Genomic DNA, 15,319 nt, shown 5'->3' on the forward strand with positions numbered 1-15,319 from the left:
AGTGGTAGGATAAAATAATAAGAAATGAATAGATTTTATTTGAAAGGGTCATTTTCAAGCCAATCTAATTCTCATAAATAATATAAAGGTTTTAAATTATAGTTAGCATTCGTGGGTTTTTCAAATTAGTACAGGAACTTGAAAAATAGTATGTATTGACTGAAATATGTTTATGATGGGCCAAATATATATATTTACATGATGTCAAATAATATATAGGGGTTTTCTTCTTTTCTTGAATTTTTTGTTCAAGATTGTTTCTATGTTTACCCACTATGTATATTGTATTTATTTTCTCCAACATAGCATGAAAAGATCCTCAGTTTCTTTTCTAATTAGTAGTAGGACACGGGAAATACAATAAAATTTAATTCAAATTATAGGAAATGAATAGTAAATAAAGAATGTAAAAGTTAAATTAAATTTTGTGAATGGATAAAGTAAAATAAATAAATACAATTAGATTTAAGATTTTTTTTTTCTACTATTATACACGTGGGTATATTGATTGTACCTTGCAACATTTCCTTCTCCAAAAAGAGAAAGACGGTAAAAAGGACAAAAATCCGTTGGTCCTGAGGTATTGTTTGGTGTGCCGGTACTATAGTTAGTGACAAAAATAATATGATTTGCCGGTATACTAAAATAAGAAAAAAATAACGTAGTCTCCATTGGCGTCGCTAACCCCTTTGATGTTATCACACATAGAATCTAAAATGGTTGAACAGATCAGTCTGAAATTAAGCCAGTAGACGTACAAAATAACTAAGCATGTTCCATTGAAATATTATTGGCCTCCAAGGTCATTAAGAAATGAAACCTCTTTTCCCTTTCCTCTTTCTATATCTTTCTCCTTCTCTCTGTCTCTCCCCTCTTCTCTTCTCCTTCTGTCTCTTTCTACATTCCTTTCTCTGTTTCCTTTCTTCTACCTTCATTCTTTGTTTCTATTCTCTTCTATTCCGCCCTGCAACAACGGCACACTCTGCTAGTATATATATAAAATAAACCTATTTATTTCAGTAATTACATAACGGTGTTGATCATTTTTAGGGCTACAGTCCCCTCACCCCCAACTCCCCCGTAATGATGAAAGTATACAACACCCCTGGTGGTCAGACAGTTTGAAGAATGGTTGGGAGAAAAACAGGTTAGCCATGAGGTTGCATTAAATAAGCTGCGATCAGCTATAATAAAAATGAAATACACAAACCCCACTCCGTGTCCAGCAATAATATAAGTAGGAATTACTCTAATGTCGAACTAATTTCTAGGCCAAGTCTAACAAGGACTTACACGTATAACTCTATAACAGATTATCAATGTTACTTTTCGTTGTTCTTGCACCAGTGGTTACTTTATACTTATATCCTCTCTCTTCCAGAATAGTAACCTTTTGCAATTATAAAACATTATCATATTATAGTGTTACTAGAGAACTCACGCATTTAAAACGGCACTATACTAATTTGATTTTGAAACCAGTGCTTCCAGTCTCATTACATAATACAAAATTGGCTTACCTATGAAGTAATCTTGAACTCTCCAAAAATCATATACAAATATATTTGTGTAGTAAGGGTTTCTCATTTCCCAGGAAATTTTATTTAAAGATGAGATAAACATTAAAGTTAAGTAGTTGTATATGAGTTTTTTCATATTATGCCTATATATTCATATAATAAAATTGTATAATTTTGCATAAGGGGGAATGTCCGTAAGTATTTGATCTAATACATGGACTGAAATTTTTTTGCTCAACTTATTATACAAGCATTCAATTAAAAAGGTTGCTGAATAAATATTGAAGGTTCTCATATTTTTTTTCCCCGTTTACTTAAATACCAAAGCAGTTACGTAAAATATATACATAAATAAACATTTTACTTTAAAATTAATGCTTCAGAGTAAGATTACAATGCAATGTTACTAAAATTTATAAAAAAATAACAACGTAAAACTGGTAAAATGAATACTGTCGGAGATTTTTAAAAAAGAGACATTCACAACCAAACAAAGATAATTTATGTAAATACTAAGAATATTTACGACAAGTCTAAAAATTTAAATTTTAGACTTGTCGTAAAATCTTTTTTTAAAGCCTTTAAATGGTATCTTGAAGTTGACGGAAGGTACTTAATTACTTCTCCAGTCAAAGTCCACGAATTATTCCCAATAGACGGAACTTTAATTGAAAGAACAGTATATCTAGCTATTGCAGAAATAACAATTCATTTCAGCTCCTGAGGACGCAACACATCATTATTTGTTACTCTGTTAGCTATTAAGGCGTTAGAGTATAGTCAATCAAAATGTAAAGCCTTGGTTTCAGATGACACTCCTCTGTTTCTTTTGGAAATCCCAAAAAAAACCGATAACTTTCTGATAATATCAATTTTACAGTAATGAAATGACGAGATTCAAAAATTTACAAAAATCCTATCTCTAAGTATAGTGATCCTTGCTCGCTATTACCTGAGACTCACGCCCTTTTTTAGTTCATAATACGTATAATTAGCTACTTTAGATCATACAAGAATCAACTCGAAAAAAATAGTTGAAATAAAAATAAATAGGTGTGAGCGAAGGGATAGGGATTTGAATATTAACTATATTACGATTCAAAATTCAAAATAATCAAAGACTTAAAAAAAACTATGGTCATTTTTTTTTTTTTTTTCATCACAAAAATATAACAATAAATTTAACATAAGTATTGTTTGCTACATTGCTTTTGTACACGAGATATTGCTGATCAAAAATTCATCTAAATGCCAAGTTCTTCATCTGTAAGACCTAACAACTCAGAGTTGGATGAATTTCATATAACACGGATTTTTCTTATTCTCAAAAACATAAAATATATATAAATATAAATTTTATGTTCCATTAATTGCTCAGATGGAGTTGCACGGATTAAGTTTAATAAAACATTAGAGTATTACAATTAGTCCATCAGACCTAGAAATTGTTTTTGAAGTTCATATGCATTGAGTATATTTACTTTTGTAGAAACGACCAACACGCAAACCTACACACTTTGGATTCCAGACAATAATTTCTTCAGAGTGCGTGGTCCATCGAGCTATATTGTTCCATAAAAAAAATTTAAATGACAGAAACCCGTTAGTAAATAATAAATACTAAGAAAGAAATTTGTATCAGTAGTGCATAAAAGACGCAGAGTAACACTGAAGATTTGATAGGAAGTTAAAATAATGCATATAAATTCCTTAGCATATTTTGTTTCTTTGTTTTTTTTATCTTGGCAACATAGACAATGTTTTTTTTATTTTCCAAAGTTGTTATAATTATTCACGAGGAGAAAACCTTTATGTATAAAGTGTAACCACGAGTTCGTTTGCTCATAAATGACGAAACTTAACACAAAGGATTTGTTATAAATAAAGCTCGATGGTCGTTGAAATTAGCCACTAGCCAAAAGGGCTAGTCATTTTTTTACTACCCTGTGAAATATTTACCACCCCAGAATACCACAAAATATAAACTCCTTATGTAGTTACTTAGTATATATACGGAAATATTTGATTATCTTAAAATCGAGAGAAACCGTTTGTCCAATCCGCAACAAGGAGACAGAACACTTTACCAAATATATTAAATAGACTGGTTGGTTCTGGTATTGAAACTTACAGATTGCTAAATAAAACATTTTAGAACGACACAGAAAGTCCAATATTTTGAAATTTGTAATATATAAAATATATTTTGCTTAAAAATCACACATTGTACATTTGTGGTCAACTTCTATTGGACGTATGAGACATTAACACAAGATAATAATAATCATGAGTTGAACTCAAAATTCGCTGTGTAAATGTAGTATTTTAGACACGACATTACGTAGCCAAAAGGTTACCTTGCACTGGCTTATGGTGTTTTTGTTTTTTTTTACTTTTCCACAGGCCAGCTTGTCTGTCCAGCCCTGAATATAAGTTATAAGCGGAGTGTGTGGCTATTTCCTTAATCTCACAGCTAATTTAATGAAACGTCATGATTCCGAAGCTACTTTTTTTATAGATCATATTTTCTACAACTCAAAATAGTCCCGTGTTATTCAGATTCCAATCATTATATTTATTCATTATTTGAAATGAATATCATTAATATGTTCGTGGATGATTATAGCTTAATATGACATGATGAAAGTAGGGAAAAAAATCCCTTTTTTTTCCTCATAATATTGTCCTCTTGGAGGAGGGTACAAACTATTAAAAAATATTATTGATATTACATTTAGGTATAGATAGGATTTTTTTTCTTACTTGGTCGACCTCTTTTTTTTTATCATTTGTATAAGGTCACAAATGATTTTTATTACAACTCTATTTCTTTTATTTTCCTTTTATATGTACGTTTGATCAACTCTCTAATGAGACCTGCACAGAAAAAATATATCATATTTGTGCTGCGTCAACTTAAAAACAATATAGTTTAGAACCTTTATTTGATGTAAGATACTTAATTTTTGCCCAATGTACCCCTTGCAAACAAAACCAATCAATACCTAATTATTGTATTGCAACAATGAATTTTCGTCACTTTGATTGCAATTTACAACACCTCCAAAGGATTCATTAGAATAATTTATTAGTTGTAATGAACAATAATGGATTAGTTGAAGAAAACGAATGTTATCCAGGCTCAATTTTGTGATAAATCTTTATTACTGGCTGTTGTGGTGACGGACTACATTTGTATAAATATGTAAGCTTTTATAATCTGTCCCATCTTTTTCCTTAGGACAATGAGATCTCCTCTTTTAAAAGAGGGACCTTTCATAGTCAAGCCAATCCTCGGCTTAAAGTCCTCAACTTAAATTTCAATCAAATAGAGCATGTTCCCTATGACACTTTTCGCTTCGCTGAGCTTCAACATCTTTTACTGAGTGATAATCTGATCAAAAAAAATTGATGGAAAATCCTTTGTGGAAATGACGGATCTGATTGATTTGAATTTGGCTGGGAATGCCATTGAGGGCCTAGAAGATGAAACTTTTCAAAATCTTCATTCCCTAGAAAATTTGGATATCTCATATAATCATTTAAAGGTGAGGTTTACTTAGTATTAGTAATGTAGAAGGTAGGAGTGAGGGCTTGAGATAGTTGGCACGGGGGTAAGTTGGTTTAACTCAATTTTCTAGTATTAAATATGTGTTCAGAACTTTCATATTTTACTAAATTGAAATCCTTTTCCATTTTTAAGAACAAGAAACGTTGTTTACTTCTTTGAAAATCGGGTAAAATTGAAGATTTTCGATTTCTTATAAATTAATTTTTTTGAACTTTTGGGTAAAAATTCTAAATTTTTACCCAAAAGTGACCATTCTTACTTATTGTTATAAAAAGAATGAATGATTTTTACAAGGACACAAAGATAATAAAATGTAATTTTTCTGTACGGAAATATCATTCCTATCTATGACAAACAAAATGAACATAGCGTATTAAATTGAGGGGATGATTTTTTTATAGTATCGTTAGTTTTAGGAATGGCATTTTCGATATAAATAAAATTTTGAATTTATTTTATTACCAAATTTAGACACTCAATTTCCGAGCCTTTGACTCTCTGGGAACACTTTCCAATCTTCGAATCGATGTATCTCACAATGATTTGGGAGAGGAAGGGCAAGAGCTCTATGATTTACGAAAAAATGGATCCATAGCTGAGGTTCCATGGTCAGAAGCCTCATCTAGTTCATCTCTCTCATCCTCCTCTTCCAATATCGCGTCTCTTGACTTGAGCTACAACAACTTTACGGCCCTCCGACCCGGTTACTTTTACTCACTCCAAAATGGTCTTAAAGTCCTTAATTTAAGCTGTAATTCTTTGGAGTATTTGGATGGGATCTCTGGACTTCGACAATTACGTATCCTTGATTTGAGTCATAATAAAATTTGTGAATTGGATCCTCGGGTGTTCATTGCCTCCAAGCGACTTCAAATGTTGAGTCTGAGGAGTAATGGACTTAAAGATATTCATTCAGCCCTTTTTAATAATCATTTGAGACTCTACATGTTGGATCTGAGTCTGAATGAGTTGGACTCTCTTCCTGCCACACTCTTTCAAAGAACTTCTCTCGAAATCTTTAAAGGTGAGATAGATAATTAAATAAAAGTTAGAGCCGTGAAAAATACTCGTGAGCGTAAATTAAAATATATATATATGTTGCTATCTTTGTGAGACGATATATCTGTTGACAGAGATCACTTTAACTTCTAAAAAATATGATCTAAAATGCAAGGCAATATTTTTTTTCTCCAAAGCTACTATCCTGATTCTTTCATTATTCACGATGAAACTTCTAAGTATAAATTAGGGGGTGTTAAAATCAAATCCAAATTTTAGCCCAACATTTCGAATGCAAAATAATATTTTAAACACTCTAGAAAAAAAAATTAATTTCCGGCTCTTTTCAAAGTAATGAGAAGAAACTCGGGAAAGTCGTGATCATTAAAACTTTTTTATGGTTCAAGCTGTAGTTATATAACATTTTAAATTTATAAATTTCAGTTTTAAGATCATATAAAAGGTCACAAAAAAGGTCAACACCTTCTAAATTTTTATTTTACCTTGTGTAATAGGGTGTCCAATTTTTAGAGTGACCTGTTCAATCAATCTTCTGTTGTATTTTAATGAAAAAATTATGTTTGTTAAGTTTTAGTCTTCAAAGGGCGTTTTTTGACTTCTAAAGCTATTTGAGAATGACTTTTTTAACAACATTTTCTATTTGTAAAGGAATTCAAAAGTTTCAATTTGAGAGTTATGTTGCTGAACTTTGGAAGTTTGAATGTTAAAGTTATTTTGATGAATTTCTAAAGCTTCATTAAAGTTCCTTTTCTAAAGTGTTAATATAATTTAATAATTATTATTATAATTCTCGAATATAATTTTTCATTTTGATGAAAAACAAATTATTGCCGAACGAAATACTTTGGATACTCAAACGATCAGAACCACGACGCTTTCATCTGATTAGCAACATACAAAGAATTAGTACTTTAAAATACTTTATCTTGATTTGAAAGCAATAAATCCTTGCCAGTCGTTCAATTAATTTAAAAAAAAATGATATAACTGTTCTTCTCAAACTAACGGAATGGTTCAATCCACACATAATATATTTCATAAATATGCATTCATAGGTAAAAAAGTAATTTTGAGAGTTTGGTTTTTCCAAAGTGCTTAAAAGATGCATCCAAAAAATTAGGCTAAAATTTACAACTCTATATAACTCATTAATTGTTCATACGTTTGAATTTTCAAAATATGGAGAAATAATTATTAAGAACACTAATATATTACTGTTTACCAACATCAACTTTATTTTTTTGATTTAGACTCCGGATAATTTCGACAATTTTCACATCTCTAATGATAGTATTCATCCATTTTTTATGAACAACTCTTATTTGTCATTTTTAGTGAGTCAAAACCATTTGACCGAGATCCCCGTTCAAGCTCTGAATCCTGTACAGAGCACTCTCAAGCACCTGGATCTCTCATCCAATAGAATCACTACCATTTCAGACTCTCAACTATCCCAAATCCATCTCCTCGTCACCCTGGACCTCTCAAGGAACTTGATAAGTATCATTGACGACAAAGCCTTTTGCTGCCTCCCCAATTTGGTATATCTCAACCTTGGAAGAAACCCAATCAAAACCCTAAATGCGGATCTCTTTCACGGAGTGAAAAACACATTAGAAACTCTAAACATTGCCAACGCCTCCCTCACACTCCTTCCCAAATTTCAACTTCATAAGCTAAAACACCTCAACGTCTCTGGGAATCAGCTCACCTTTGTGCCTCTCAATAATCTTGCCAATTTGAGTCAAGTCAACAAACTAGATCTAAGCTATAATGAGCTCACCTCTCCTCCCAGCTCTGCCTGGCAGTACATGCATCATCTAAATGAATTGAGTCTTCGCGGGAATCCCATTTCAAAGGTGTTGAATGATAGCTTTGTGGGTCTGACACGACTTGAGTCGCTGGATATTTCAAGGATTCATCCAGAGGAATATCAGGTAAGTGATCATTCAAATGTGGCATACAAAAAAGTAGTATAAAAAACAGGCTATTGGTCCTGCAGAGGCACCAGAAACAAAGGGACCAATGGGTAATTGTCCTCTCCTCACTTTTCTTAAGATTAAGTGTAATATTTTCTACAATGAAATTGTAAGTTTTTAGAGCTATGACGTACAACTATGTAATTGATTGATTTTCTACAACTCTATATACTAAATTACTCTAATTACTAAAAAATATTGATTGTTTTTCTAAAAAATTAAATCCGGATGATGTATTCTAACCCAACCCATTGATTTGTATATAAACAGAATATTCCAATTAATCCTTTGGAAACACTGCAAATTGTACTTAAAGTAGAAAAAATTAACAATGAAATAATTCGAAATTAATACATTTATTTTTTTGTTAAGCCATATGAGTACCAAATAAGGTATTATCACTCAAATGAAGGTTCTTAACTATAGTTGACAATCTTGAGTATCTCAATTTATCTTAAAATTTTGAATACTAACCCTATAACTAGCCAAATTACATATATCAAAATCGAGTGTGGCTTATGTACATTAGTATTTTTGAACGAATAATCAACAATTGAGCTGGAGCATTTACACTTATTGAGGCTGTGGGCCAAATTGTAAAATATACGTGTTATCCTAAAAGTCTAACATTAAAAGTTACTACTTAAAAACAGCAAAATTCACAACTGTTGAAATAAATTTCTCATCTTATTGTAAAAATTAGGAAGCATCATTACTCATAAGGAAAGAATTGAGTCACCATGCTTCATTCTGTAAAGTAAAATACTTGGCTCTCATCCCAAGTTATAGTAGTTTCTTTACAAAACGATCGAGAGTGGTGTCATCTTGCGGCAAATTAATGCAGTATGATAATATTATTCCAAATTAAGTCTTATAAACCAAATGAAGGCTTTTAACTATCGTTGATACTCTTGTGTATCTCAACTTATCCCAGAAATTTGAATAGAAAGCCCGTAATTGACCAATATATATCTATGAAATACTTGGCTCTATGTTAAAAATATGTGGTCGTAAACACAAAAGCAAGCTAAAATTATTTTTCTCAAAATTGAGTGGTGATAAAATTTGTATTTTTTGACAAATTATCTCAATTTGTTTAAAAATTATTAGTTTTACTTCAAGATTGTTTAAATGTCATCTCACCTTAGATAGAGATGACTTTTTAATGATTCACAACAGACCCTTCACAGAAAGGAGGGGAAATGCACATTTTAATAAATCAGAGTTGTCAGTTGTAACGAGAAGGGTTTTTGTTGGGGTAAAAATAGAAATATATAAAAACTTTTGATTCCTTTCAACTACTTCAATTGTAAAATAAAATAAAAGATGCATTCCCTTATGCATAAGAAGAAAGAGGTTGGGTGAGACTCAACGAACAGTCATGATGAACCTCTTTCTCCTCAAAAAGGATCCTGTCATTGACAGAGGAAAGAGAGAGAGAGAGAGAAAGATGAGGTATAGTTGTTCGTTCAACAATGGAATTGCAGTTAAATAAATTTATATCAGTTCTTGACAATTTATATTTAAGTATACTATGAGTCTTTAGCATAACAAGAATAGAATACGAAATCAACTACAATATACAAGAATGTAAGGAATGTGACAAAAAAATGATTTTGATGTGGTTATAACTAGTGTAGTGAAAATGAGTCCATTTTTAATTGTGTGAGGATACAAAGTGGCGAAACGCGTCTGTTAGCCTGAATTGACTCTTACTTAATGTTTTTTTCCTTTTTTATATATATAATGATACCACAGATGATGTCACTATATTATTTTTCCTTCTGTTATGCCATACGTAACTTTTTATTCCCTTTTGCAGAATTTGGCCCTGTTAATTCAATTAAAGTAGTTAATTCAAGGAGACTGCGTAGTTAGTTATAAAATAATAGTCAACGCTCATATTGGAAACAAAGTGTTGTTAGGAACACTACTTTGTACAAATATTGAGCACGTGGTCTTCGTTTAGCCACTTGGTTTATAGCTGTGGTATGACATGCTTATGTTTCTAAACTAGTTATTTGTTGTTGTGTAACGCCGTACAGGGAGGGGCCCGAGGAACTGGTTTATTGCTTACGTAGATTTGAATTGTGAGGAGAGGACGGAAATAGAAAAATGGGTTATAAGGAGTAGGGATAGTTATACCTAGTAAATACCGACTGCCCAGCCTCCCTTTAAAAAATTACACAAAAATAATAACTTGCTCACTAAATATCCCAATTCAAAATGGGAATTAAATGTGTGGGGTGAATTTACTGGGAATTAAACTACAAGGAATGTAACTACAGACTACGATTTAAAGTATAAATGTGCCATTTCTTATAATTATAAAAATAGTTTTGGCTTGACTCTAAGTCTTTTTCAATCTCGCGAAGGCCATTTTAAAGATTTTATGTTCATTTAATAATGAGGTTGAGAGGATAAATGGATTTTAGATATTCCCTGAACTCTGGAATACATAAATATGAGATGAAACCGCAAAAATAAACAAATAAATTAGGCTTCATAACAAGCGTACACAGTAATAATCAAATAACTAATTATATCTGACATTTGTGGTCACCCCATAATCTTGTTACCTCCTCTACATAAAACTCTGAATGAAGGTGATTTCATGAGAAATCCACTCTAATTTTTGGAATATCATTTTAATATGTTTAAGGGGATATTCTTGAAAAAATTAGCAAAATCAAAATGTAGGCGCACCATTTTTAATCCAGAGCTAAATATTGAGGGACCACCGATTAGGTCATTGTGTTTCCCCTGCCTATAAATTTTACACGTGATGTTTTTAAGTACAAATAAAGACACTGGCCAAAAATTATAAAATATATATTTTACATGAGTGTTGTGGAGTGTGTATATTTGACATTAAATACCCCAGAGGAAAAAAGAGAACTCATTCGAAGTAAAAAGTAATCCTTGCTTAAACATTCAAAATCTATTAAAAAATTTGACAATCGGCTAATTCAAATTTGTGTAATTGTCTATTTACCATGGAACCGTTTAAAATCCCACTCTTTATCAGTAACAAATAGGGATCCCAATTTATGACCGATTCTATCAGTCCTTAAGACTTTATAACTTCTTTTTATAAATCTCAATAATGTATTAAGCCAAATAAGATTTGTGACTCTCCCAAACAAAAGCAAGCTAGTACATACAATTTATCACAAAATTAAGTGTGGATTACATTTTGATTCCCACGAATTATTGTCATTTTTATAAACAAATTATCCGTAATAACCCTTTGAGGATTGCAAAAATTGCACTTTATTTAGTCAAAAATTGATCGTCAAAATAAAAAAATGAGAAATGGATATACTTTCTTTTAAAGGAGCCATATCGGTGCCAATATGAGTCTTTTATGTAAAATAACGGTTTTATTTTACGGTAAATCTTCGAATTTCCCTTGAAAAAAAGCAAAACGGGTCAAGCTTTGTTAGGGATGTTGTAAACAAAATGTGGATCACTTAAGCCTTTTATAACAAATTATTATTTATGTACTCGACTTATGATATTTTGAACGGCGAGTAGGTCGGTGCTCCTCCAATTCATCTTGGCAAATTGTACAAGGAGTTTTACATGCATTATTGGGTATAACTAACCTAAAGGCTTAGTCAAAGAAAATGGATAATCCTTTGTTCAAAACCGGAAGTACAATACCGACTTTTAACATCGAAGTGCATGGAAATAAGAGCATACACGTTGTGACTCGAAAGATTCTGACGTACAAATCAATCGTCGGAGCTTGGTATAGAAGCAAATGACTCATCGAACAATCTACTTGCTGGTTTTTTCCGAAGTTTCCCTAAACATTAGCTAAAATTCATGGATATCATAATTTATCCAAAAAATTTGAATAGAAAGTCTTTGATTGACTCAAATATGTATATAGACTATTGGGCCGTATGTAAGTATACCGTATGCGTCATAATGGTTTGTGAGTGAATTCCAAGGCCTCTTGCTCCGTAACGATTGATTCAAAGTTTCAAAAAGGTTTCTTGATATATTCCTTAATGTTATTATAAAATTTATTTATAAATCAATATTAAGTTCTCAGTTTTTCTGTTATCAAGGATGTCTGAACTATGTTCAAAAATATACGCAGGGATTTGTGATGGAGACAGATTTGTTGATATAGCCAATTTCTGAGAAGTTCATGTAAACACTGTCATCAACATTAAATAAAAGTTTAAACCTATTGAACCTTTAAAACAGGCAGAAGTAGTCGAACCCCATGCACCGTTTGTACCGAGATCAAGATCAAGGAGATAAACTATATTATTCAATCTAATCCTTCAACTAGCATAAGGAAGCTTGAAAGAGACAAAAGACTATAAGAGAGACTTAAAAGTTTTAAGGACAGATGTTGGCTACCTTACAACAACAGAAACTAGCAGATGTTTGCGCTGATAAAGTCTCCAATTCCCGTAAGGATAGGTAACTATAAATCTCGGCCAACGCTGCTCTAATAGAAATAAGGTATGAGGCAAAGTCCAAACAACCTGCTTGAGTTATTATATTAGTTTATGTTGGCTCTGATGGAAAGTATTCCCTCCCATATTTAAGGCACAATAAATTTAATTCACATACAAAAATCTCCTCATCCAAAAAGTGATTCCACTCCTTGAGGTTACTTATGGTGTAGGGACCTTTTTATAGATGCAGAATAGTACCCCTGCACATACCAACAACACAGTTCAAGCCTATTTGATGAAGAAACTGACGTCAAATGTATTTTGGTGGAATGAATTTTGGCCCCAATCTAGCCCAAACCTGAATCTACTCGACTTCAGTATATAGCAGCATGTGGAGGCTAAAGCGTGTCGTACTTATCATCAAAATGTCAACAGCTTTAAGTAGTAGTATTTGGGCAGCATGTTAAAGAGTATATCCAAAAAGTATACAAGTCCTCTAGGCCTAGATTCGAGGTTTGTACTGCTGTAAAGGGGTATTTTTTGATAAATAATTGTAGATATTAAACTTATAAACAAAAAACTTTCAAAAAGTATTTGCTTATTTCGCAAAATCCTTTTTCATACACATTGTATTCGAATTATATTTATCAATCACAAAACATTATGACACATACGGTAAATGAAGAAAAAAAAGGGATTTTCCTTTTCTTGATTTTTATTCAAGATTACTTTTATGCTGACTTACCACATTTATCATGTATGTATTAAGATTTTTGCATGATAGCTTGAGGGGAAAAAAATTATAAATAATAATAATATTTTTGCTGAATTATAAAATTAATTCTATCATATTAAACGTGTATCAACACTCGTGGTTCCAACTATATGTAAAGTTTAGTGTTTGAAGCAATCTGTCTATCAAAAATTGGCAGTTTTGTATTATATAAATAACAGTTTTTAAAAGATATGATATGAGATGGGGGATCATCTTAAATGTACTCGAAAGTAGGAGTACATAGTACTGGCCTTGTCCACATTTGTTTTTTTATTACAAATTCTACATACTTACATATTAGACTGTCCCGTTTTTGGGTTAGAATTTTTCTCTCTCTACCCTCATAACATCTTTTTCTGCTGGGATCAATAAAAAAAACTGACGTTGGCAAGTCATTTTTGGGTAGATTTTATAGGATTTTTAAAAACCTTTTGTCCCAAATGTGAGTAAAAAATAGTAGATGTATATTTTTTAGTATTCGGTTTATCAGTTAAAAATATTGTGACCATTGTGTTTTTTATTTTTTTTAAAGTCTTCTAGATCCTTTCAACTATACTGTTAAGTTTTGATATGTTATGTTTGATAAAAACCGCAAATTATTGAGCACAACCTAGAGCCCTTAACTTTTTAAAGACAAGGAACTCATTATTCTTAACTGATAAACCAAATACTGAAAAATATACAAAATACTAAAAGTATCCTTTATTTTCTTCATAAAATGGTATCAAAAATGATATGAGAGATGAAAGTTTATGCAACGGGGAATTAAGTATAAATATTAATTTTATCGTAACTAAAATAGGGGTTGCTACAAATGGCAATTGATTAGTCCGATATCAAAGAGTAAGTTAATAGAAAGAAATCCCTCTTTATAGGATGAAGTGAAATTAAGAATGATATTAAAGTTCCTTCTCTCATTGAAAAGGGCAATATTTCCCTTTTCTGGACCATTGACTGTTTTACAATAAGGTATAATGAATCATTTTGTCAGTTAAACGTAAAGACCACAAGCGATTAATTTTCTAAATCGAAACTTGTATTCCAAACATCTCAGAAATTAAAGCTCTGGCTAAAGGATTATTTTTTAATTTATGCAATTTTTTAGACGATAATTGTATATGACAATAACCACAAAAGTTTTACAAATTTGATGTCCAATGCCCCAATTGTTCTGCTGTTAGTGAACGACGGAACAAACCCCATAATAATAGCCAATATATAACCAAAAATGCAATTTTTTCCAAACTAAAATGGCCTAAGAGGCATGTCAGTTTAGTTTTTTGATTCTCCATTTGCAAAACACGTATTTGTGCAGCTGGGATAGGTAGAAAAGGATATAACCAAAAACGGGACAGTCTAATATACATATGTATGTAAGTTTATCGAAAACAAATAATGACTTCCTATTTGTGGATATACCCTTTTACTGTATATATTGTATGTATTATAAAGTATATGAATACTTTTGATACGCTCTATAAGACCCATACAAAGAGTCGACATACAAACATAGTGGATCACATAAAAATAGGAGAAAACAATCATAGAACTGATCATGGAACGAAGAAAAGACTAATAAACATAATCATAAACCCCCCGACACACCCTAATTCATTTTCTATATTTTTTCCTCCTTGATGACCTCTTTACCTGTCTTTTAAGATCTCACCCTTGAGTGTATTTTCTTTATTCTAGAATAGTGTTGTCACGTTGCCCAGGGTCGTGATCTCTAGTGATGTGTCGATCCTTAATCATTTGGTCCTGTCTTAGGATCGGTTCTTAACGCGTTCCGTCATTGCAAACGGTTAAGACATTTTTAACTTAACTTTCTCAAACAGTAATTTTATTAATCTCATATAATAGCTAAATGTACCCTATATCCAAATGAAATAATACACCAAGAAATCAACTGTAGTTTCAAAAACCTCAAAGAATCCATTATGTGAATCAGACTCCATTTTGTGAAAAAATCCTTCTGCCTTATCATGCAACCCCTATTGTCATTTAATCTATTGTAAAAGCATTGCCGGTGA

The 15,319-nt window shown here is 31.4% G+C and overlaps 1 protein-coding gene across 1 annotated transcript in view; it reads left to right on the forward strand.

Moving 5' to 3' along the window:
- The window catches only part of LOC121120139 (chaoptin-like), a 111,047-nt gene that overhangs the window by 85,616 nt on the left and 10,112 nt on the right, over positions 1-15,319 (forward strand). Inside the window, 4 exon segments of the mRNA XM_040714980.2 lie at positions 4,762-4,927; positions 4,929-5,068; positions 5,563-6,115; positions 7,447-8,048. Coding sequence (XP_040570914.1) covers positions 4,762-4,927; positions 4,929-5,068; positions 5,563-6,115; positions 7,447-8,048 — 1,461 coding nt within the window.

This window comes from Lepeophtheirus salmonis, chromosome 6 (assembly GCF_016086655.4).
Source record: "Lepeophtheirus salmonis chromosome 6, UVic_Lsal_1.4, whole genome shotgun sequence".
NCBI classification, from domain to species: domain Eukaryota; kingdom Metazoa; phylum Arthropoda; class Copepoda; order Siphonostomatoida; family Caligidae; genus Lepeophtheirus; species Lepeophtheirus salmonis.